This window comes from Physcomitrium patens, chromosome 21 (assembly GCF_059467195.1).
Source record: "Physcomitrium patens ecotype Gransden chromosome 21, ASM5946719v1, whole genome shotgun sequence".
Taxonomy (NCBI): domain Eukaryota; kingdom Viridiplantae; phylum Streptophyta; class Bryopsida; order Funariales; family Funariaceae; genus Physcomitrium; species Physcomitrium patens.
In genome coordinates, this window is record NC_143430.1 from 11,439,198 (window position 1) to 11,463,909 (window position 24,712).

At 32.1% G+C, this 24,712-nt stretch overlaps 1 protein-coding gene across 1 annotated transcript; it reads right to left on the reverse strand.

Moving 5' to 3' along the window:
• Positions 1-17,554: 17,554 nt before the first annotated feature.
• On the reverse strand, positions 17,555-22,597 carry LOC112273848 (uncharacterized). The gene is made up of 10 exons (XM_024502842.3): positions 22,173-22,597; positions 21,696-21,868; positions 21,407-21,544; positions 20,671-21,033; positions 20,303-20,510; positions 19,854-20,157; positions 19,473-19,551; positions 19,087-19,177; positions 18,653-18,732; positions 17,555-18,442 (listed from the first exon to the last, which is right to left on the reverse strand). Exons 3-10 carry the CDS (start codon positions 21,497-21,499, stop codon positions 18,107-18,109), a joined length of 1,554 nt encoding a protein of 517 aa, XP_024358610.1. The 5' UTR covers positions 21,500-21,544; positions 21,696-21,868; positions 22,173-22,597; the 3' UTR covers positions 17,555-18,106.
• Positions 22,598-24,712: the final 2,115 nt, after the last annotated feature.

The following is a 24,712-nucleotide window of genomic DNA, read 5'->3' on the forward strand; positions in this document are numbered from 1 at the left end:
ACTCTCTTGGTCCCCTGCACTGATAGTTCATTCTAGTGTGTTCGACAACTTGCCTTGTATCAGCATAAATTGGATCAGGTGCACCAATTTCTTCTTCTATAGACTCATCTTCACAATCCGACATGAATTCTGAATTCGCAACTTGAGTTTCTCAGTGATATTGGACATGGTACATTTGAAGCACAATTTTATCATTATCTTTTCCAATTGCCAATGTACCATGGCCCCAGTCATTTCAAGCTTTAGCTTGATATAACAATAATCGTTCTAATAAAATTGGATATGATAATATAGAGCTTTGCAATTGAAAAATAATATAATCAATTTTGTACAAAATTCCCACAATTATTATATCAATACTTCGTAAAATATCCATAAGTTTAACTCGATTAGAGTCAACTATTTTCAAAACTACTGTAGTAAGCAATAAGTAATCCAAACCTAGCTCCTCCATTGTAGCGGCATTCATAAGATTTACATTAGATCCTTTGTCTACTTGCACTCTTGATAATAATACTCCATCAATTGAAACATCAATCATAGGTGCACCCGGATCGGGATTCAAACTTATTTCTCAGATTTCTTTATTTTGAGATCTGTGATGAATTAATGAAAAATTTAAGATAGTTCGACACTTAGGTGCTACTACCAATAGTTGCTTCATAGAGATCGTGGGCTGTATGGTACCCAAATCTTTTAGAATATCATATGGTTCTTTATTAGTGGTAGTTTCCAATGTCTATTTCTTCTTCCCAGTCTTAGACACCAACGCAGGTAAATTAGTTTTCTCTATATTAGAAATTGATAAAGCTATTGGAATTGAATTTGACGGAGCTTGTAAAATCGTTTCTTTCATCGGATAAGATTATTCTCCCAATTGGGTTGATATTGGTTCCTTGGAATTCATGCCTCTTAGAGAATCTTTCAACGGAAATGATGTTTTTCAAAACTGTGTAGAAAATAGAACAGCTCGACACGGAACCAAAACCTCCGTAATTGGTACCTCATTACAGTGCACAATCGATTCAGATCTTACACTAAGTAAGGGGCCTATGTCAGGACCTAGATTGAATGTCTCCGTAATTGGGTCTAATTGGCCCTTCGCTTCAAGATCATCCAAATGTTGAATTGGTTCTTTCTCTTTTTACTGACTTCTTGTATGGATAGCTTACACTACTTCCACCCGATGAACTAGTGAATCTTGAGGACCTTGATTTATCTCTTCCATTTTTCCTTGGCTTTGGATCTGCTGATCTCAATTATTGAAATTGAACGGAGCATTATATTGTTGATAAGTATGTCTCGACTGCTTGTAATTTGCACATACTGGCACACAATCATTATTGGCTCTAGCATTGGAACATTCACTAGTATAATGACCAATTTTTCTGCAACAAAAACAACGAAGTGATCTTCTTGCACCTCCATCCGTCATATTGGGTGTTTCCACTGGTATATACCTACTAGGCTTGTTCCATGTAGGGTTAGAAAATGATCCTGTTTGTCCTGTTTGTACGGAGGGTACTTGGTTTGATGACGTCGGTGGAGCATATTGTTGATATCTTTGTTGCTCCTTCTCGTAGTTCTGAGGGTTTGATGGAGACCCTTGATTAGAATTAAAACTTTGAAAATTATTGAATGTTTGATTTTGTCAATTAGATCGATTTCCATTCCATCCATACGTATTTCCTATTTGAACTTGATTGACTTCCCACTGAGTCAGTGGAATCATGATCTGATTACTGAATTATTACTGCCTTTGTAAATGCCAGCAGTTTTGGGTAGGATACTTTCCTCCATAAAATGTACATTGAATACTCGTTTGTCTAGGTGATGGACATTTCATATCAAAATGACTTTGTCCCTTACAATTATTACACCATATATTAGGTCTTGTATTAAAAGGCTTATGTTGTTTCTCCTTTTCTTTAGCCAGATTCACGACCAATTCTTCCATCTTCTTTGTTAGATTTAATAACAAGGCTTCATTTGGATCTTTAACAGTTACATTTGTGAACAACTTCGATTGTTGATAGGTTGGCGATATAAAATAAGGTGTCATTGTTATTGGTGCTATTGCTTGGAGTAGTGTAGCATTAATTGGTTGTTACAACATAACATTCTTCACATTGGAGGCAGCCATTTGTGGATAATTATCTATTGACATATTTTTCGGTTGTATTTATTGGCTTCTTGAACTTGGAATCATCGTGGCTCCCATTGTTAAAAATTAGTCATAATGATATTCTTCCCATACCTTTGCTCGTGCCAACAATGCCTCTACTGTAGCTGGTCGAGCCTCTTTTACAAACATTTTTAATTCTGGTAGATGCAAACTATTAATTAATATCGACAATATAAATGCATCTGGCATTTGATTATTTGACCATTTACAAAGTATATCCGTGATCCGGCCATAATAGGACTCTATGGATTCCCTCACAAACATCCTGCTATTCATAAAACTTTCTCAAAGCCGATCTTCAAATCCAATTGGTCTAAAATGGATTAGGAAGGCATTCCTCAAGGCCTCCCAATTGAAAAATCTACCCACTGGTTGTCGAATATACCATTCAAAAGCTGTATCTTTTAAAATTGCTGGCAACCATCTCAATCAAATGTCTTCAGTTCTACTATTATTAGCCACATATGTTGTCAAGAATTGAGATATATGGTGATCGAGATCAAAGCCCGACCAACCACTAAAAGTAGGTAATGGTGCCACACTTGTAATTCGGTCTCCTACTGCTCCCATTTGTACTGCAATTGGTACTTTTGGCACTTCCATGGCCATTGGTATTATCACTCGTTTCTTTACTATTTGAATTTGAATTTTTCTTCTTTTGATTTTTTTTGGACCTGTAATTACTTTTTGTCGTTCCCCTAGGATATTTCTTATGCGTAATTGTTCCTGTCTTTCTTTTGCTTATCAATTAATTCTTTGATAATCCTCCCTCCTGTAATTATCACTCATAATCTTTTATTCTTCTTTACAAAATCAATACTGCCTTCAATTATAACTCACATATTTGTAACCCTAAAACTAGTTCTTTTCACGTTCTCATTCAACATATAATTCCATCTCCCATACAATCAATTTCTAATATTTCATATTGTTATCATTTCCCCGGCAAAGATGCCAAAATGTTATTCTCATTGCGTTCAAGCTTCGATACACCAAAGCAATTGAACTAATAGAGATAGATTTGAACACGGGAAAAGACTAGTTATATGAATTGGATCTGTCAGTGTCACAATTGACTGTATTTTGGCTATCTGAAATCTAGTATCAAACTATAAAATATCAAGGCTTACTACTTCCGTCTTGATTCAACACATAATCTATTCTACGATTATCAATTCAACAATACTTCTCTCAATCACAATTCTTCGTAAGCAAATAATAAAGAAAACAAAGAGGTAATACCAAGCTTATCTCAACTTACAACTCTCACAGTCTGGCTCCGATCACTCCTTCCTCAACCTATTTATCCTACCAAAAAGATGATCTATCAGCGAGCGGATTCCAAAGGTTATGATTCTTTGAATTCTTAACCATTTATTCCACTAACAACCTACTGTTATCAACTAAACTGCCTAACCATCAGTCTAATTTTCAAGGTTGTCAATAACCAACCAGTAACTTACCACAAAGTTTATTTACCTATTCTATACTTACAATAACTTTATAAGAGGCACGGTATTGCCTTCTTATTGTAAAAAATTGATAGAAGCAATATATGGATAACCACCAATAATATAAGATCTTTTGGGAAGGTGATTTGGTGTTATTCTCCAACGCCAATTTTTCACTTGCTATATTAACTCAAGTCTATAAATTAGTACCTTGGTAGCTTAGAATTTTTTACATTTCTATAGTGATTTTTGATATTATATATTGCCTTGAGCTTTTTCCACATATTTAGATCCATCTAGTCTTCCATATTTTGTAACTCAAGGAATTTCATACTAAACCAAGGTATTTTTTAAATCAACACCAACTACTACTATTATTAGTTTTAATTAATAATCAACAAGAGTATAAAGTAGATACCATTTTGGAGTATTGCTATCTTTGCCATGGCAATAGACATCCACAACTACAGTACAAAGTTCTTTAAAAAGGTTATCTCATCTACAATATAATGTGAGAACTTATATAGAACCTTGTCTATTATCAAGAAATAATTTGGAGATACCATCGGAAACAAAATAAGGACGTTTTCCATTAGTAGAGGGAGATTAATTATAACAGAGTATGAATAAGATATTTGAAGCTATATTTGAGAAGTTTCTAGAATTAGAGCTAAGTTGGTAGTTTATGTGAGATCTATCACAAAATATTCTAAAAAAGGCTTAAAGTTGTTATTTAAATAGAATCTATCATTAAAAATATTCTAAAAAGTTTAAAGATAATTAAAAAAAAGTATAAATATAACTAATTATGACCATTTGGTTAATAAATAAAAGTAAGCAACATAACCAAATGGTCTCTTAGTTAGAGAGTATATATGGAAGCAAGAGTAAAGCCTTCTTCATTCTTATCAATGCCTTTCTAGCTCTTAGTCTTGTTTCAAGAATTTCTAGTCTTCTTATTTTTGGCAATAGCCATTCTAGTTCAATACTATATCAGCTTTGACTTACTAGTTCTTTTAAGGGACACAAGAGTGTATTGAGGACTTCTTTCTTTGAAATTCATGTCTTTAACATAATATTGGAAATATCCAACAAAATGATTAAACAATGCTATGACAAATTCTTTGCTATAAACATCCAATTATAATGGGAGATATGTGAGGCTAAAAAACAAAGAGATATGATTGCTAATGAATTAGAGCAAAGGATTTACCAAATAGAATAAGAATACCTTGTAGCAAAAGTAGTCCAATAAAATTTCAAAGTCAATTGAACCAATTGGATTTAGGAGAAAATATGCATCATTGTCATCAATGCAATCCAATTAGAAAAACAAAAATTTGATATTTAAGAAGAAAAAAAAATATTCATATAAAAATATATTATAGATATAATAAATGTATTGGAATTATTAAACAAAGACAATAGATGAAAACTAAATAATATGAGGATAGAAGAATAAAGCTCTAAGTATAACAAAAGACTAATTGAAGCACCTATACAAGAAATCCTAAAACCTCCAAGATATAGTTCAAAGCCTATGGTTCTAACTTCTTAACCACAAATTTCCATATTAAAAACTTAAATGGATATAGATAATATAGAAATAAATGTTATTTCTACAATCTTATCTCAAATTTTAGGATATGTAAGGCTAACTATGACAAAAAATGACTATAGATATTGGATAAGAAATTTTAAGAAGACAACAATGACAAGAAAAGTAAGATTATAAATTAAAAAGCAATAAATTACACAATGTTAGTATACTTTTAAAATAATTTGGATTGTGCCTATTTATATGAAGATTCAAACATAAATAAAAAAAAAATATCCAATATAGAATTAATTGTTGGAAAAAATAATTTTTGATGTATATAAATATGCATAAAAAATCAATGTCAAAATTTATCACATATACTATGCCATTGCCAAAGCCATTGCTAAATTATACAAATAACAATTGCCTCTTTAATGCTTAGAAAAATATTCCAAAAGTTTCAAAAATCTTGTTTCTTGACCAACAAATGCCTTCAAAAGTAAGAAAGAACAACACATCAATGCATCTACAAACAAATTGTAAAATTGTAATAAGGATAAAATGTCAACGCCATGGATGATGTGAGTAATTTTTAGAAAAAGTTGCAATATTAAAGGATGTCAATATAATAAAAAGATTGAATAAAGTTACAACAATAGAAGCTACTAGTAACTAATTTAGGATAAAAGAAGTGATTAAAAAACTTTTAGGCATTATCAAAATCCATAGAAGGACATTCTCTCTCTCTCTCTCTCTCTCTCTCTCTCTCTCTTTTGGAATTTGGATGTTTAGTAGTTAGTGTTGTCAACACAACAAGCTTGTTTGTCATATTTTGTAAGCATTTTGACTAGACAAAACTATGTAATGTTTTGTACTTGAATTAATAAAAGAAAAAACATTGGTTCATTGAATTTAAGGTACTTATAAACTTAGTGGTGTTGCATAGAAGTATCATATCAAAGGAAGCATTTATGTGTTGGGTGTGTCCATATGTCTCTATTATTATTCCACAATGCACCATTGATCAGCACAATCCATGGACAAACAATAAGTTTTTGCCATAATTAGTTATATTTAAGGAAATAATAAATATACTATTAATACAATCAATGAATGTACTAACATCCTTGTTTTTTCTATTATGTAGAAAATCCAATTTTTCAAGTTTTACTGTCTACACTAACTGGCTCTTTTTGGGCTCCTAATGGCAGTCATGGAGGCTCACGTTTGTTGGACTTGTGCAGTTCCAAGGAATTGGGTTTTTGGACTGGTTTTCACCCAAACTCAGACCCCAAGAATTAGAACTCTAAAAGTCCTGCTTTTATTGCACTTCTTACTATATTCTCCTAGGTCCGCCAAATCCTCAGCTGAGATTTTGTGGAATTTAGGGGAGGAGTAAGTTAACTTCCACACATCAGCTGAGATTTGGTGTAGAAGTAAACTTTATCACATCGGCAGAGCTTGAAACTTTATCAAATTTCAAGGGCCCAGAGAAGAAAATATTCAACTTCAATAAAAACAATGAGCATTAAGCACATAGCTACTCCTTCACGTTATTGTCTATGCATGTGACAAGACTGAGTGTACATCATGAAGAATGTGTAGACTCAATAGACATGGGATTATCCAAGGAGGAGTTGCAACCTTCTTCATGCCTAAAAATCCACATGCTCTTCACCGTACAATGAGGGTGGAAGTCTACCCAGACAGATAGTTTGTTTTGTTTTGTTTTTGAAACACAAGTAGGCAGAATTCTTTGATTCTTAACTGGATGTAGACAAAATCCTTTGCTGTTTAATTGGATTCACCCAGTTAGTTAGTTCCAAACATGAACATTCACAATGCCACTGAACAAACCAACACTGTGAAAGTCACACAACATGATTGGCAATTTTAGTTTTGTATGTCGACTCTTGCGGAACCCCACCTTATGTTAAGAATATCAGGAACATATATTCTTGGCAAAATGAATGAGGGAGAACCAGAAGAGAGAGGTAAAAGTCTAAAACAACGATAAGGAGAGCATGGATGAAGCACAAAACGAGCGGTAGAAATTTACCGTGCCAGATAGCAGAGAGACTGGTGTAGAAGAATCCCGCAAAGATGTGCAAAGATGTGCAAAACTTTTAACTGTAAACAGAAAGTTCAGCATCTGCGAAGGACAGGCAACCACGAGTTCGAGTGCAACCAGTCGTCGTCCGCTTTTATCATGCCCCAGCCTTGAGTGCCATTAGAGTGCCTGCTATATCCGACCCAAAGCTTCGACGCAAGCATCTTTTGACAAATCGGGCAAAGGAATGACAAGTCGGGAACAACGGAGGCGTCTGTAGATCAAAACACATACAGAAACCTAGCTCTCCCTCAGACCCGCAGGGTACCAATAGGAACTTTTGTTTGTAGACGCAGTGGGATCCTCCATTTTCATCGCAGGGGGTGACAGAAGGACTCCGGAGTTCGTGGAAGAGCCATGAGCTTTTCAAGCTTCTTTACCCCCCCCCCCCCCTGCACCATGCTTTTCTCTGCCTGAGCCCAAAGTATTTTTGTTTCTTCGACTTCGCCCCCAACTTTGAGTTTCTTTTGGTGTTAATAAAGTGAAAGCTCCGGCGATAAAGGGTAAGAATGAACAACCCCTGAGAGAACTTGCTTGTGTCGATCCATTTCACAACAGAGACGTCAATAATGTGTGTCTAAGATTGTGTGGGGTCGAGGTTGCAAAGTGGAGCCATGATGCGAACTTCATTCGTGGAAAGTAAAAAAGATATATATTTTGGTGTTACTGTGAACGGTTGGTTGATTTACTTTCCTGTGACTCAACTTGGATTCTGGGCCACAGCTGATTCCACTCACCGTTCAATATTAGTGCTATCTGCCTGTCGAACATGGAAAAAGCAGGTATCACCGATTCAATTCTAAATGCTTTTAATGCCAAGAACAGTATTATTAATTGTGACAGCAAGCTCAAGGATAGGGGTCGGCCGACTGAATCAGGTGAGCTCCGGGATTTATGGTGCAGGAAGAGGAGCTCCTGGAGATCTCTACAGTTATAAGCGCAGTTTTGGATGCGCTGCTTAAGAGTAATGATTTAGCAATTCCTTGTTTGTGATCTGATTTACACAAGGTAGGATAGATCAGTTCTTCTGAGAGGTAGAAAACTGGGGAGCTGGGTTGGCATGATATTGGTTGAATATTGGTGCGATTGTGATTGGGTTGGATTAGGGGTTTCAAATGTTTATGTCTGTGGAAAGAGTAAGAGAAGAGATAACATCAGGTATTATACAGTAGCACTAAAATGATTATTTGATGTGTTTCTCAAAGTTGCCTTGCATGTAGTCATTGGTACAGGACAAATTTGTGTAAATTAGGATAATGATAAGTCACATGAATTAAGGTTTTTTCTGGCACTAAACTTTGGAGATTGATGAGAATCAAAGGTACAAGTAACAAATATTTATATGTCATAATATTCTTCTAATAAAATGTTGATTTTGTATGAAGATAAATTGTAGAATTAAAGAATGTTAAGTATTGGCACTTACTTTGAGAAAATCAACTTACAATAATGGATAAGAGGATCTAAACATTTGGATATTTTGGACATCTAATAAGATTTCCTTTTAGAAGAAACTTAATAATATTATTACAACTGATAGTATAAAGAAAGGCAAGAAGAATTGACACAGTATACTTCTTCCAATTCTAATAATTTAACAAAGAATATTTTTTGTAAAATATAATTTAGACAAGAAAAAAAAATACATACAATTTACTTTTAAAAAAATAGTCAATAAAACCAATAAAATAAAATATATTTTTTAAAAATAATATCATTCTTTACAAAATTAATAACTTGGAAGGAACTAAAATTAATATAAAGGTAAGATAAGATGTTACAAAAGATAAAGTTCAAGAAGCAATTTTTATTCAAATAAGAATGCTAAACTTAATCCTTAATAGAAAAAACATGCCTACTCAAATAGCATTAAAAGTCATCGCAAAGGTTAGAAACCATTGCTTGCATTGTGCTAATATAATTTGAAATATTGCAACTTGGTGCCAATTTTAAGAAATACAATGTTTAATTTGATATTAAGATAATAAATATTAAGATAATAAATATTAAGAATATATTAATTCACATTGACTATAAGTGATTCTATTTGAATGATATTAATAAATAAATAAGTTATACTTAAGCAAATTTTACATAGAATCTTTTTAAAACTTAGTTTCTGTAAAAAATATCTCTATTAAATTCAGAAATATTTTTGTATGATCTTCTATTATATGTTTAGAAAATATATTAGTTGAAAAATATCCAAAAAAATTGACTATTTTTATTCTAAATTTAAACATATTTTAAATTTATTAAATAATTATCATTAAGATAGAAAGAATAAGTTTCTTAATAATTCAAACAATTTTCAAATTTTCAAAAAATATTAAAGTAGATAAATATATTTTAATTTTTCTAATCTTTAAAAAAAACTATATTAATAAATTTTATTTTTTTAGAAGTAATATTTATTTACATTTATTAGAATTTTTAATTTTTTTATCTCTATTTAGATAGTTATATAAAATATTATTTATGAAATATTTTTATTATTTAAAATATCTAAAGATTTTTGCTCAAATTTATAAAATTTAGTCTATGGCACAAAATAGAGATTATTTTTAAATAGATACAAAAAAATTAAATTTTAAAAAAACTTTCATATAAATTAAGAAAATTTTAAAAACTAAATATGTATTAGAAATTTAAAGGGAGATGGAAAAAAATAAAAAATAAAAAATAAAAAATTATTTTATTTAATATGATTTTTTTCTTAGTAATGCTAAAATAGAAGTATTAGAACTATGGATATAGAAGTTAAAATAGCAAAATTAGCAATTAAATAAGTAAATATGATCCTACAACTAAATAATTCTAAAAATAAAAATATTTATTAAATATTAATCAATAGCTAATAAATCTAAGATTTAGTTAACATTGGCTATATATTATATCAACTACTTTTTAAATTATAAACTATGTATATAGTCTAAAGATTAGATTAAAATTAAATGTATCAAGATTAAAGCAACTTCATATATATATATATATATATATATACACAAAATTTCTTAATTATTTTTTAAAATATAAAAATAATTATTATGGTATAATTTTAATTTTTTAAAAAATAGATATATTTAATCACAATTCATAGAAAATTGGTGCTAAAATAGAAAATACAAGATCAAAGAAAATTGTAAGATATAAATTTAAATATTTGTAACTTTAAAAGAAATAAAGTATGAATATTTTAGATCTAATATTGTACAAAAATCTACATTTATTCTAATAATTATCTAGATAATATTAGTAGATGGAGGTAGATAAAAGTAGATAAATTTGATAATAACTTATAAAAGAGTTTCTTAGAAGCTTCATAGATGCAACTTTGTCTTTATATGTAAGTATAGGTGGTTGATTGCTTGAAATCTTTGTCCACAAGTTGGCCATTTGTTGCAAATATTAGATACTTGTGGTACAAGTTAGACATGTGGCATACATATAGAAAGCTTATCTTGCAAATTAGACATATGTTCTACATGTTGGACACATGTTGGAGGTCTTATAGAACATTGATGTATAGATTGTAGTTAAATAGTATATATGGAGATAAGAATGAAGCCATCTTCATTCTTGCCAATTCTTTTCTTGATTCTAGTCTAGTTTCAAGAGTCTCTAATTTTCTTGTCTTTTGGCAATAGCCATTCTAGTTTCTTCTTGAATATACATATTTACTTATTTTTATTTTTTGTCATCTTTTTTTGAAAAATGTCTCACTTTTTTATTTACATTCTTTGAATTCTTGTCCTTGATAATTACATATTAAATAATTTAAAATACATATTAATTATACACATAAGTTACTAGATAAATATGCTTTGTAATAAAATATTCTTTGTAAAACTTAAAATCTAAATTAATATCTAAATGGTAAAAAAATACATATCTCTTAATTCCTTTTTTTTAATTTAATAATCAAACTTTTGAACTTAGTAAAAATATTTATTTTTTTATGTCAATATTTATAGATTGTAAGAATGTCTTCAAAAACTCTAGATTTAAAATTAGACCACATCTCTTATATATAGATTTGAAACTAGTTTAAAAAAACTAAACTAAACTAAATAGAACAGTTTTGTACTGCTAAAAAATCTTATGAATAATATTCTAATAAGTCTCAAAAGATTTTGAAGAATTTGGTCAATGTTTTGGAATTAGTTTTTTAGAATATACAAATATAAATATTTTTTCTTTAACAAATAAGAGTGCAAAAATTAATACACTCAGAATTTAATTTCATCTAATTCTATAAAATCGAATCAAATAATATGAACAATTACATGTGAGATGAATAGAAAAAAAAAAGCCAAAAAGTTGTAACTTATTTTTTAACAAATGACACTAATTATGGATAACTGAAAACATGTTAGGCATAAGAGTAGGTACAAAGATCTGACGTAACATCAAAGCTTGACAAAACATCCTAAAATCCACATGAAAAGACAAATAGTACTAATGGAAATATTATAAGATAAGTTTTAGTTCTTTTGATGATGCTTTATTGAACAGTTGTGAGAACTCACAATTCTTTCTATCCTTGATCTCCTTTTTAGTCAACACATCGAATATCACCCATTTGCATAGAAAAAACAAAGCAAAAAAAATCTTGTATAAAAGTTGATGAACAGCCACACAAGAGAAATCTGGTCGAAAAGTCTTATTTTACGTGTGATGCAATAGACATTCCGTTACGAAAAATATGGCAAGTTTTTCAGCTTGCAACTTAGGTTCCGTGCACCCCATGTAGCAAAAGCAAGGTACCTTTCCCCCTTCGACTTTTCTCTGAATTTGACTCGGCTACAGCAAAAAGTGCTCCGACCGTGGTTTCCACCAGTCTCTACAAATCCAGTGCACCAAGTCGAATATGCTAGACTGGCAAGAGCCAGCCAAGTGTCGTTTTGGGCAAACAAAGGTTACCTGATTAAAGTCTTCACCTTGTCCAAGAAATCCTGGAAGCACAAAACGCAATGTGGGCTCGAAGATTTGTTAGTCCGTTGCATTGTTGGATTCGCAGCACTGTAAGTTGCAGAAATATCTCCTAAGGGATGACGAAAAAGTTGTCAGTAAAACACCTGGTGAAACTCAAGGACAAGATCATCGAAGAAGCACCGGTGGAGACATTCGCTTCTGCAGTTGCTGATCCGCCCTGCCTACGTTGCCACCCTACCTGCAAAATTGCAAGCCTTATCCAAAGGGGAGGGTTGTTGTGCCTAGAAATGCGATGGCACAGCTCCTCCGCATCTGACTCAGGATCGCACGTCCACCGCAGATTCCATTCCATCGACTTTGTTAACGGCCAACACACACACACAGAATAATACTTGGAAACCCAAACCATGTGACAATAATCTTCTTCTGCTCCTTGTCGCCTCTTTCACGAGGCCTTGTTGACTAGTATCCCAGGTTCTTCAGTACAAACCCCGACGTCATCGCTGCGTACTGAGGATGCACGTGATCCAAGGTCTAGGTTTTATTATTACATTGCACACATTTGGAGTGTCAAAATACTCAATGCATTAGAAATGTGTAAGGTCTCGACAACCACAAAACAAACAAACTAAAACAAACATTAAAAATAAAAATGACTTGTATTGAGTCACTCCGCTCTGCTGCTTGTATAATATTAATCCATGCCACTATTGTCTTCCACCTAAGATAATAATAATACAAATCCATGCTATCATTGTTTTCCACCGAAGGTAAGAATAATAATAATAATAATCATAATAATATGAAATGCATGCTATTATTGTCGTCCATCCGTATGATAATAAGCATAGCACCAGCATGTAGGTGGGATTTTCCTTGACCCATTATATATTGCTTTGGTTGAATGATACAAATACAAAAAATTCTATGAACAATTGCAAATAATCATTTTAAAAAAATTTGTAAATAAATCTTTAAGTTTCTTATATAAGACTAGTTTTTTCATTTCTTTCTTCTCTTTTTTCTTTTTTTTAAAAAAAACGTATGTCTTTGATATTTAAAAATATAAAAGAAGTCTTTATGTAATTATAATCATATGTATAATGGCCTATATTTATGTAATTATATAAATTATTATTATTATTATTATATTTTAAATTTATTTTGATACAATATTAAAAAAAATATTAGTCAATAGTATAAAATTAGTTTAAAATTGCAATGTTAAAGAATTCATCAATACAGTTTTCATTGATATGATGTTTTTGTTTATATTTTTAATGTATTGTTTTAAATGTTCTTTTTCAATATTTTTTTAATCTTATATCTATATAGTTTATAATAAAATAAAATAAAATATCGTATATATATATATATATATATATCTAAAATCTATTGAAATATCAAGAATACCCTTGTACTCTTTATGATAGCAAATATATCCCTCACTTTTGTGATAATTGCAAATCTATCCTTGAACTTGATAAGATATAACCTTATTCTTATTTTAGGTGAATTAAGGGTTCAATTTTCATGATGCAAAGATTTGGAAAAAATATTTTTTATACAAGTTGAGCCTTCCATAAATCAGATGTCATCGCAACAATTGCAGCAAGGCATAATTACTTATTGGAATATTAACAACATGGGAACTAGAGTCTAAAAGCTTCTATGAGCTACAGAATCATACGAGCTTCTTTTGTGATTGATAACAATCTATTTGCCAAGAAGATAAATTGTAAAAGTCAATCACCAAAAAATCAATAATCACTTCTTAATTAATATTAATTTAATTAGATTTTTCAATATCCAATCAAGAAAATACTAATATATACATGCATGCAACCTTGGTAGAAGGCTTGCTTTTTAGAAATTATATTTAGATATTGTCTCAAGAAAAAAAAATTGAATCTTATATAATTGTGTTTTCAATGCAATGGTTCCAAAGTTTGGCACTTTTTTTATCATTACATAATGCTCTCATTCTAATGAGGTATGTGACTTGAACTTAAATGTTGTCATTATATAACACTCTCATTCTAATAAAAATACTTCTTTTAATAAGATAAATATAATGTAGAATTTATAGATAATCTATGGATTTTTTAAACTCAAAATTCAAAACTAATTATACTATTATTTCTATTTTTAATTTTTTTTTTAATACAAGATATATTAATAGTTTTGATAAATTTAGATCAATTTTAGAATTATACTTACAAAGAGCTAAGCCTTATAAACCTAGAATTGTTGAAAATGAAAGAAGATAATAAAACAATTTAAGAAATAATTTTAAAATAATCATTTATATTTTTGTGAATCCAAGGGCTTAAAAAGTTTTTAAATGAATCAATGTGAAGACACAAATAATTCTAATTATATTTGATATTTGGATCTTTAAATTTATTATTTTGCTACAATATATATATATATATATATATATATATATATATATATATATGTATACATATCCAAATATGGATAAGTTAATTTACAAATATGTATAATTTATTTAACTAATTTTTATTATTTATATTTTAAGTGAAAATAATAATTAAAACAAACCAAGAATATCAAAAGAATATTTTTAAATGATTTTATACAAAAGACAAACAAAAAGAATACACAAAAGATGGAAAGTAGACTCAAAAAGTTTATTTGGTTCTTGAATTTGATAAAATTAGAAAATAAAGACAATGAATTATAATTTTTAATATTTAGATTTTGTTGTAAGATTTTGCATTAAGAAAACCTAAAAATTAAAAAAAAAATGTAATTTTTATTTTATAATGTTATAAGTTTTAAAAAATAATACAATATAAAAATATGAAGTTTTTCATAATAAATTCCAAAATAATCATTAAATATAAAGAAAAATATTAATTTTAATAATTTTAATTAATTTTTAATTTTAATTTTAATTTAATTTTTTATTTATTTTTTATTTTTTTATTTTTTTATTTTTAATAATTTCTAATTAAATATAATTTTATGTATTTATTGCTATATCTTAATTATTTAGTTAAGAAAATATTTTCTTTTATAACTTGATTCTTTTAATTATACGGCGGGTGAATTTAATCTTTTTACCTATGAGTTATCTGTGTGAATTAAATTCTATTGTATCAAATATATATATATATATATATATATAAAGCTGATAAAGCCACAAAATAATGTTGTTAAAGCCACATCCTCCCTTACTATCTCATCATTGATTCTGTCTATTCTCCATCTCTGTCACTTATTTCTAGTCCTCCATCCCTGTTCTCCAATCTCTCATTTCTATTGGTCTTGATAAAAATAAAAATAAATAAAAATAAATTATCTTGCAGGTTCGATTGGTCTTGATATAAAAAATAAATAAAATAAATCTAAAAATTATCTTAGCTTATATCACTTTAAATATATATATATATATATATATATATATATTATTTTTAATTATATCATAAATGAAATTAATATGAATTGTATATCCTTATGAACAAATAAATGTCTAGGATGATCTTTCTTAGTCTCCATATATTTGAACTTTCAATTTCCAAAAGAATAACTACTACATTTTTAAAATAATAAATAAAATTATAAATCATCATAATATTTTTTGAAATTAAATAATTATGCTAAAATGTCATTTTTTAAAAATTATAATAAATATTACATTAAATTTTTGGATATTTATAAATTCCAATTACAACTAATTTATTTTAATGATTAGTTAGTTATTTAGAAATATAGTTTTGTGATTTTTAATTTTAAAAATATGTACATATATAAAAAAAAAAGAATCTTTTAACCATTTAAACATTTACTAAAGTTTCAAATAAAGCCACATCCCAATGTTGTTAAAATAAGTAAAAATAAATTTAGAGTTTTATAATACTATATGTTGTTGAATTTTGAAACTCTAAATTTAATTTTTCTTATTTTTTCTTTGTATTTTTTTATTACAATTTTCAACAAACTCTAACTTGGAAATAAATACATGATAGTAAAGTTTTATAATTATAAGTTTTACAATTGGATTTTTAAGATAGAGTTAGAAAAATTTAAAGAATCTATGTTTCTAAAAAAGACTATAATAGCAAAAGTATATTAAATTAAATTAAATTATTCTCATTTATTTATAACAGTTGGACCTTACAACAAATAAATAAATAAATAAAGTGACAAAGTAACAAAGAATAACACCATTGTACAAAAAAAAGAAAAAAGAAAAAAGACAATGATTGATGTGACATCTAGTTCTAAAAAAGAAGAAAGTGCAAAAGAGTAACGTAACATTCAAATCAACAAGTTACAATTGGCCTTAATTTAATCAAGTATTGTTTTAAAATATGGATAAACAAATGAATTAGTGAATATTAATTTAATATTGCAAAGGACATTTCACTGGAATGTATTGTTAAATTTAAAATTTGTTGTTTGTTAGAAAAACATATGAAAAGTTTGAAGAACATATCTGTAAAATTATTAGTTGATGTGATTTTTTTTTTATAAGAACAATAATTCTATTATATTTTTCATCAATATATTAAATATATAAAAGGGAAAATTTTTATCTCTAAACTTATCATATCACCGTGAATAAACTTCATTTCAGAAATGAATTCACAATAAAAAGACTAAGCATTTTATTTCTTGTATATGAATTATAATTCCAAATTTATACAGATAAATTTTATAGCTAAAAGTAAAAAAGAAAACATTGATGAACAATGCCTATGTACAAGAAGTCTACAAATGATGTCTCTTTCCTGCTTCTGAAGAAAATTCAGAAAAGAAAGTAAAGACTTAGACTAACAAATGATTGTTCGATTTTGACAACGACAAAGCTTTCAAGGTATTTTTTATTTACACATTCTTATCCTAATTAAAAAACCCAAAGGAAAAGCCCAAGCTTGCAACTGAACAATGAAGTGAATATACTTTTTAACCACGATTCCTCACAGTAAGAATCACTGATTGTTCGCATAAAAAATTTACACACAAATACAGAACATGTGCATTGATGAAAACCACAAATTGTATTTTAAGTGTAACACAAATTTTCATAGATTTACAAGGAGCAGCCTCAAGTTCAGTCAGCAGCAGTGCGTCTAGTCCCTGAGCAAATTTCACAGATCCACTCGGCTGAGCACAACTTGTTCAGGCTAACCATGCTATAAACATGTTCCATTCTGATAGAATTTTGTAACACCTTATGTGATCCACATAAACACCTAACAAACCCAGCATACCACAATATTTTCAGCTACTACCCAACACAGCTTAGACAACAAAGTATTTAGGAACTTCATTCACCAAACAATGTACTCACACAAAAGTCCTTAAGGCGGTGAAACTTTCACAGGAAGCGACTCGGGTCCACATGTTAGATTCAGAGCAGCATATTCTGCTTCCAGAAAACATCGAGTTCTTCCCAAATATGTGTACCTCGCAGGCACATAATGATGCTTATCACTTCCACAATATATCGCAGCAGTAACTAGTTTTAGTGTTCAATGTTGAGTCCAATAACTACGTGAATAAAAGTCGCATCATGTCATACGCTAGAATAACGGTGTCTACATGTGGAGAGACACACTCCAAATATCTAGCCATGTTCTATGCCTTACAATACAAAGTTGAGGAGCTCCAGAAAATACTCAAGGCTGAGAAGTGCACCAAAAAAAATGGGATCGAACTTGCAGCTACAACTGGGATCTCAATGGGTCCAGAAGAGCGGATCAAACCTTAAGATCAAGCTCCTGCGTCAAGCTCCTGCGTCAAGCAGCTGCCTCCATCAAGGCTTTCAATCAACTGAACAGCCATTTTCAACATCATTTGACGGCGAGAAAAGTAAAACTCAAACCTCTCTGAATGTTGTGGTTGTACTGCTCTCACGAACAGTGCATAGAGTGGGTCTCTGAAGGAGCCTGACTCCTGGAGCTGGGACTCCTTGCAGTTGCGGAATCACTTCCGATGTCTAAAACACTGGAGACCTGCGAGGTGTTCAGCTCTCGGGACCACTGTGAATTAGCGGGTGCGAGTTCACCACTTATATTTTCTTGTCGAAATGAAACTTCCACGTCCACAACGCTTGCGGCCTGTTGGGTTCTTCTGGATGTGTAAGTCTTCCAGTGAACATATTCTAAAATGAGAGCATTGCTGGTCATGGCTACGCCAAAGCCCGAAAAGGCTGCAAGGAGAACGGCTAACACGGTTTCCAGCTTAGTCTGCACTCCAGGGTTGAGCGCGACAGAGAAATGAGCAGATTGTTGCAAGAATAAGGGTTATGATGCATACTTTTTTGAAAACGAGACCTTTACTCGAAGTGCAAAGTAATAAGTTCGATCATGCATATGGCCTACAGAAAATTGCATTTCAATAATGAGATGCATATTTGAGACGAAGCAGAAATGAGTTTTAAGACGTACACAGCCCACCTTAAAGAAGAACACGTATCCAAATATACAGACGAGGGCAAATTGAATAGTGGCGTACATCCAAACGTATCGTTTAGTAACTGCAGACCACCATGACCACCTTACGATTAATACGTAATGAAAGGATCACATCCAGATTGACCAGTTTGTATTCTGTAGTCGGAAAGCCTCGAAACAGTGATTGTCTCGAAATTAACGATAGTATAGTGGTGTTTTAACTACGAATACATAACCAGCTGTAAAAACCAATTGACCAGCCTAGTATGTTTTATATCAACCAGCCTCATCAAATCCGGCACCAGCTTCGAAATTCTTCTGAAATAAAGAAATTGACTACACACTTGTCAATGAGGAATGCGAGCGTGGCAAAAAAAAAAAAGAAAAAAAAAAAAGGAAACTTCAATACTAATACTAACAACAACAATGAAGCTCACCGAGAGCAATAGTTGTAACCGAAGCAAGAAGGCCGATGATGATAGAAAAGGGAATAGATATGGCCAGGGCCTTAGTACCCAATTTACTGACCTGCAAGGGAAACCATGAGGAAGTTAAACGAAAGAACGTACAGCACCTACCTATGGTAGGGCATACAATTATCGCATCTTTGGTAAGTGCAGCCCAGGCACAACCTCTTCCGGACATATCTTAGGTTTTCACAAGTAACCCTCTGATACGGAACCACTAAGCAATGAGCAGGAATAGATTTTTAGTCGATATCAGAGTAATACTTGCTCACATTCAGATAATCCTCTCATCAAGTATACGAAAATGCACCAGCATAATATCAAAGTAAATACCAGAAAAATGTGAAAATAATTACCAACAATTGCTCAATGAAGCAGAAATACGCCATCATGTTGATTATAGCTAAAACAGGAATATCCTGCCAAATAGAAGTTCTGCATAAGATTTCACCAAAATCGATTTAGTTAGGTAGTCACTTTAAGGGTAAGATAATACACTCAATCGCAATAATGCGGTCAGAAACTTGCTGTACGTATGTAATATTTGTTCCTGTTGCTGATTGCATTGAATACTACAACAAATTCTTGAAGATAGTTCATGAAACATAATGTCTTAACGAACTGCACGATTCCTTGAACGACCTGAACAAGATCAAACAACACTTGTAATTCAAGGACTGTACAATGAAAAAGCTTGTATCATCATTAAGAAGGAACAACAAGAGGTGGTAGGACACCTGTTCACAGTGTGTGTGTCCACGGATCTTGATTGGTTGACCGTTTGCTCGTTGGCAGGGACTCGGACCATTGTCACTGGAATATTTTGCACAACAGTGCCACACACGTCACATACTCGATCTCCCTTGATACCAAACCACTTGAACGCACATTCCTTGTGCGCCAGAGCCATCTCACCCAGACAGCGACATTCCATTTTTAAAGTCTCCCCACAATCCTCTGTAAGAGAATCCATACAGATTCTGCACACTGCTTCTTCCACAGGAATTGCTTCTTCTAATTCATCCTTGATGGATCCTTTGCCTGTAGTTTACAACACATCCATTCAATCAGAATACCTTCAACCTACACTAGAGCTCAACGTTGGAGCAGACTATGAAAAGCTAGATTACGTTTAGACAAACAAACAAATAAATAAACAAATGTTTTTGAAAAAAAATGTCTTCACCTTTTTCAACATCAAACTCTGATGATACGTGAGGGTGAACGGCATCACCCGATTCGTTTTCCCTAGATTGCTGCACTGACGATGGTTGTGGGCTGGCGGATCTAACCAGCATATAACCTTTGCCATCTCTGCAAGCACTGTCGACCTTATCTCCGATCACGGGTGTGGAGAATGACCGTATGATAGGATTTACTTTCTCGTGCCCTAGCTGTAACACGAGTTGCAATAGCGGATACCAGATTCAGATGGTGCAGTTCAAAGCACGAACTAGTACCAAGGGCATCGGACAATACAGCATTAAAAATTGTGATGGTTCGAAAATTAGAATCGGATCTGGGATAAGCAGAGGGTCGAAGCTAAGAACTCACCACGTTGATTGCTAATTCATGGCTGTGTCCTTTGACGGATTCTGAGTTGCTACCAGAAGAATGTGCGTTTGCGCGCGGCACGGGCAGTGATGACGCCCTCTTGTCCGAGTAAGGTGTCGGAGGAATTTCAGATGTAGGCTGCAAAACTGGTGTCCCTGTCAAAATGATGTTGAACTTGTTCTTCTCGAGAGAAACTCTTGATCGTAAATGCGGGCGAGGCACTTGCCCGTGGGCAGTCGAATTCTTTCCAGATTTAGTAGCAGAGAGAGGCGGGAGATGGCTTGAACATGCAGTGGGCTTATTGACGACCTCAGGGCAACTTGGAGCTGGGACACTTGGTGAAGTGACTGAACTGACTGCGATCTGCATAAGCATGCTCCCAGTCATGAATTGTAGAAACACATCTCTACAGAACAAGACCATGTGAAGCACCACATCATTACAATCTGAGGAGGAAAGCGCATCCCCTAAATGCGAATTCAGCCAAACCTCAAGTTAGGGCTTTTCCGATTAAGTATGTGAAAACCCTAATCTAAGCAAGAATTCACAGCCCTCCAAATATGAGGGAGCTCTACTGTAATCGCGAGCCACACAATTTATTAAAATTTGTTAGGTAAACAAGAGGTCCGCTCTATTAGTATGTCGCCTCCGCACAACATGGGAGTAGTTAAGCCTACCTAGCTGCTTCAAATTTGAGATTCAGGTTACGAGCACAGCAATGCAGGAGAATTCTAACCTCGGACGAAGCTGTTAAGATAATCTCCCCACTGCCTTGCAGTTGATTCCTATTTCCCTTCACTTGGTCCGCGAGGACATTCTGAGAATCCATCTATGCAGCTTAGATTCTATTCCGCGGTCCCGGTAAGCAAAACCCCTGCATTGTGTCCAATTCACAATTTACCGTGAATCACCACAACATGTTCAACGTTCCTGGGCAAGGGCACTACCAATGCAATCAAATCCAAAAACTGTAACTAACGACCAATTTTCGGAATTTGTTGCGTGCATCAAGGCTTGGCACTAACTTGGTTGAACATTATTCAACACCACCCGAAACTTCGCCAGTTTCAAGGCAACCTAGACTCGTGCTGCCAATCTGCTGCAACAGGCTCCATCCAGCACCACAAAGCCGACCAAAAACCTCCACATTTTTGACACAGCTCCTCAGAACCAACTCCAACGCTCAGTACCCATGCCCCTGTAAGATCACGGATTAGCACCCCATTCGGCTTCAAAACTCTACCCACCCGATCGCAACACTAGCCACAGATCTCTATACGAACCTTCCACAGAGAGATTACATCACTCATACCGCTAAAAACTGCGCCATAATCGGCGCGAGTCCTGCATCTTTCACAACTCGTTCTAGCACATCTCTCCTGCAGTACCCGAATTCCTCAAAGCCAATAAAGCCTCTTTCATTCCCTCGCTTGCAATAGATCTAACTTCGGCTCGTTTGCTGACACCGGTTGGTTACTCTGGTTTCGATAGACAACCCCCACCTGATGATGCGACTGAACCCAATCTAAGAAAAGCGTTGAAGTGCATGATCCAGATCTTCCCCACCGGGGAAACGGCGCCTCTCCATCGGCGTGCAATCGGGGGACGATTTTCTGTCTACTTGGCGATGCGATCAGTTCCACGCACTGAACCAGATCAGTGGGGTGCTTCTCAAATTAAGTACAGTGAAATCCAATCGTTCACTTACGCCCAGGCTTCGGAAACGGCTGAGAGCGGCACGCGGGGGTCAGATTAGCGGTGATCAGCGGCAAGTTTAGTGAAAGGCTTGGAGTCAAGGCCTTTTCCCACCACGTTACGCTGCGAGTCCTCTGTTCTCCCCACGTTCTGTGTACCCTTTACTTTTGCGATTTCACCTTCGAACCCAATTCTTTCTTCCTAATTGTGGCATCGCGCCGCGGGATTGTGCCTTCGGATGGGGCGCATTAGCGGCACTCGGTGATCGAGGACTTTGTGCCGCGGTGTTCGACGTGCCCTAATCTTCAACCCCTCTCAACTGGCGGGGACTGCAGGAGACTCGGGGCCCCTTTGGACTTGGTCTTCCCAGGACTTGGGTACATCAACCCAAGTCCCACGTCTCACGTCCCCTCTCATGTTCCCACGTCTCAATTCCCATGTACCCGGTCCTGATTGTGACATCGGACTTGGGACTGCTTTTTCGATTTTGTACGTGAGTACGTATTTTAGTAGAAGTGTTCATGTACGATTTTGATCTTTATAATCTCCGTGTTTGAACGGAATGGGTTTTATTTATATCAATAAGATTTGCCATGGTGGTGAAATTTGCTATTGTGTAGAAAAAATTGTATTGGTTTATTTACATTCTAGTAGAGACTTATGCCAATGGCCACAAAAAAACATTGAAAATATTATGTTGTAAATTAATCTTTTGTTTGAAGCTTCATATGACATGAAACTCTATGTTGCATGTCATTCCACTATGTTTGATGTTGTTCCACATTGTGATGCTTCCAACCTCTACACCTAGTGATCTTGGAGTGCTACTCTTTGCAATCTATACCAAGACATGCAAATTTAGATCTGATTGTTCAAAAGTTAAGTTATTACTTCACTTTTGCTTCATTTTTTATAAAAACAATGAAATATGCAACCAATTAAAAATGGGTTTTGTTTCCTCTAGTTTATCTTGTTGGTTTATTCCCCTCAAGTTGTTTTATATAAAAGATATGTTAATTATGTCTTCTAGCCTTTGGAAAAAAATATTTAATGTTTTTTTGGTTTGTTCCTTAATGGTTTTTTTTGACCATGTAACATTTTTTTTTGTTTTTTAGGTTTAAGTTTATACCATGTAGAATTGAATTACTATTTAGTATGTCATATCTTATAAAATAGTTTAATGTTCTATTTAAAGGTGCATGTGGTTATGAATATTTTACACCAAGCTTGAACTATATCTATTTGTATTGCCTATCATGCACATCATTTGAATAATAGCTTTGTTGTTTGTTACAATTTGAATCATCAATATGATTATTGTTATTATTGTTCTAAAAAATTTAGATGCCAACATCTTACAAGACATTGATTTTACAAGTATTAAGTCAATAAGATTTCAAAGGTGCTTCCAACACAATCTGTCTATGTGGAACATGGATAACACTATTAGCATGTTTTATTATGTCATGGTTTTGAAATTTGTATAGGAATTATGTTCTCCTAAAATATATGAATTGTCAAATTCAACATATGATTATTTCTTTGTCCACTAAGATTTGATAATTCAATATTCAAGTACTCCATGTATAAATTTGAATTTTTTTTGTTTTACATTGTTTTTTTACACCTGGTTGCAATTCTCTATGATGTTCAAGATAATATTTTAAAAACACACTTCATGTTTTTTTAAGCATAAAATTAGCTTGATTCAATTTTTAAATTTTAAATTTAAATATTTTATAAAATTTTAAACATTAAAAGAATAATATTCATTGTAAAGAAATATGATCATAAAAGTATATATATATATATATATATATATATAGATATAAAGCCAAAATCTTTGATTGTAATGATATTCTTATATTTTTATTTATGAAATTTGAGAAAAAAAAAAAAAAAAAAAAAAAAAAAAACGTTTAAAACTTACAAAATATTAATGGTTGTATTTTATAACATTTTTTATTTTTTATTTTGTTTTATTTTATTTTATTTTTTATACAAAAATGAAATGAATTTTAGCAAGAAACTTTGTATACAATCTGGTTTAACTAAAATAAGATGTGTATGTCTGTATGCAATACAATTTTATGTTAGACAATAGTTTATAATTTAAGAAGACACCTTTGGTACTATCAACATTGATTCTAACATTGCTGTCATTGTTGTTCACAGAGGAAAAATGCAATCATATAAGACACTTTCTATCTTTATGACATCTAGTAATGTGTGTAAATATAAGTAAACAAAATATGATTACAATTTCAATTTTATACATTTTAAAATATAAAATAAAATAATCTTAAAACTAGTTGATGTGATTCTTTTCAAAACTAGCATTGTATAT

What these genes read in the sequence shown, in the direction of transcription:
- LOC112273848 (XM_024502842.3), bottom strand. Translation starts at nt 21,499, where the DNA reads ATGGATTCTCAGAATGTCCTCGCGGACCAAGTGAAGGGAAATAGGAAT. An exon ending in GACACACACACTGTGAACAG is followed by an intron (nt 19,552 to 19,853) that starts GTGTCCTACCAC and finishes AATCTTATGCAG; the next exon opens with AACTTCTATTTGGCAGGATA. An exon ending in GCTTCATTGAGCAATTGTTG is followed by an intron (nt 19,178 to 19,472) that starts GTAATTATTTTC and finishes TTTCCCTTGCAG; the next exon opens with GTCAGTAAATTGGGTACTAA.